Source organism: Dendroctonus ponderosae, unplaced genomic scaffold, assembly GCF_020466585.1.
Source record: "Dendroctonus ponderosae isolate FM_Combo_2020 unplaced genomic scaffold, Dpon_F_20191213v2 Dpon_F_20191213_3, whole genome shotgun sequence".
In the NCBI taxonomy this organism is placed as follows: domain Eukaryota; kingdom Metazoa; phylum Arthropoda; class Insecta; order Coleoptera; family Curculionidae; genus Dendroctonus; species Dendroctonus ponderosae.
This window is the reverse complement of record NW_026018508.1, coordinates 12722718-12724586: the sequence shown is the minus strand read 5'-3', so window position 1 is coordinate 12724586 and position 1869 is coordinate 12722718. Positions and strand designations below refer to the sequence as shown.

Genomic DNA, 1869 nt, shown 5'->3' with positions numbered 1-1869 from the left:
GTCAAAAGTTCTTTAATTTTGTCTTCGTAGTTCAATGAAGACATGACCACAGTTGCATTGTCCTTATCAGCTGGCAACACGAGAATCTCCTTATCCTCATTCAGCGTTTTAAGGGCTTTTCTTTCACTGAAAGTGAGGTTGCTCTTCGAAGGCTTTGAGCGTTGTAAATATTCATAAATTCACCAAATATTCATATCAATTCTACGGGAATGTACGTTGCTTTGTTTTTAACCTACCTTGGGGGCAAACTGGTACACAATTTGCCGTCCCGGGTTTGTAACCTTCTCCACATTTGCATTCAAATCCATCGTCTAAATCCACACAAATTTCTGCTTCGTCCGCGCAACTGTGATGACCATTTTGACACTCGTTTTCCTTGGGGCACTTCACATAATGCCACGAATAATGCATTGTGGAGTTTGCATTGGCCAGTTCATCATCCTCATCACTTTCACCTTCCTAATAAAGCGAACAATGCAACTAATTAACTATTAACAGCTTAGAAAATAAGTCCAATTACCAATAGCTTGAGATTTTCGTCCATAACTTTGAAACAGTCGCCTTTCATTGGTCGTTCGCTATTACCTTCTGCGCAAATACCTTCCCCATTTTCACCGGGTGCTGCGCACCAGCCGCACGGGCCATGTCTCAAGCAACTTGAACACTGAGTGAATGCATGGCATGGTTCAGGGCAGTGGGCGGAGTCGTTTTCTTCGAGCACCAATCCGCACACACCGCCCGCGCAGTAAGCCGGCTGCGACGCTGTGCTTACGCATTCGCGCAACCTTGTAGACCAACGGCATCCAGGCGCGAATAGACAATCAACACACGTTCGATGGGCTGTGCAGGGTGCTAGACATACGGCTACTTGGTTGGGTTTTTCACTTGCTACAGCTGCAAGTTGTAAATGGGTAAACATCGTGGAATTTGTAAACCGACCATCTATGTTCTATACAGGCTGGTCCATGGCTATTTTCGTAATTATTAGACACAAAATGGTATAATCAGAAAAACTGCAAAATCTACATGCGAGCCAAAATACTCAACATGTTTTGTAAACACACTATCTATTTTAATACTTACACACTTCACATTTCTTTGGGATAAAATTCCATTCACATAAATTAGCTGGATTATCGCACTGTGAGCAAAACGATGTCCTGCATTTATTGAAGGGACAGACCTAGAAATTGTAAGCTCTCATTAGCTTCGAACTCTTACTAGCCATCCTTTTTTAGCTCGACAAAAAAGTCGCCGCCTGTTCATGCGATGGATTCAGAAGAAAAAAAAACAGGGAAGGTCTTATCCAGTCCAGAACTGACGAGCGGAGCCTGATCCGCGGCAAATTCCTTTGCTGTTTCATCGAAACACCCACTCGTTAGGTCTGGACACGGCATTACAAATCCTAATCGCAGCATTTAATGAAACCTTGCGCAAGTTTCCAAAGTGATTAATGAAATAGATATTATGATTCCTATGCATCCTGCATGAAGAAACACAGTGTTACCTGAGCAGCGCATTCAGTATCCATTGAAGTAACACAAGAACTAGTTCCGTTGCAAAACACGCACCCTGGCGTTAAATTGCAAGTCGCACAGTCTGTTATCGACGAACAGTTTCCACTAGGGTATTGTGCATTTCCCTCACAAACATGACCAGTGTTCGAATGTCGTGAACCTGAAAAACAGAATAAAAATCTAGCTTCAAGGACCACCATGTATGTATGCACACGTCACTCATATTGAAAAATGCAATTTTTCCTGATTAACTGTGCTCAATCTGTTGTACAGGGTTCGAATTCACTAAGCAAAAATAAACAAATATTAATAGTCCGGATTTCCCGTTTGGATGTCACTTAACCCCCCCCCC

General features: G+C 42.7%; 2 protein-coding genes across 4 annotated transcripts in view; one reads left to right on the top strand and one right to left on the bottom strand.

Annotated features, from left to right (window-relative positions):
- LOC109537453 (tubulin glycylase 3A) overlaps positions 1-1869 on the top strand; it is a 65761-nt gene that overhangs the window by 4028 nt on the left and 59864 nt on the right. The gene's annotated exons all lie outside the window — the stretch shown is intronic.
- Positions 1-1869, bottom strand: part of LOC109537417 (multiple epidermal growth factor-like domains protein 8) — a gene marked incomplete in the record, with an annotated part of 36885 nt that overhangs the window by 18930 nt on the left and 16086 nt on the right. The window contains 4 exon segments of the mRNA XM_048665141.1: positions 250-459; positions 521-894; positions 1084-1183; positions 1508-1677. Coding sequence (XP_048521098.1) covers positions 250-459; positions 521-894; positions 1084-1183; positions 1508-1677 — 854 coding nt within the window.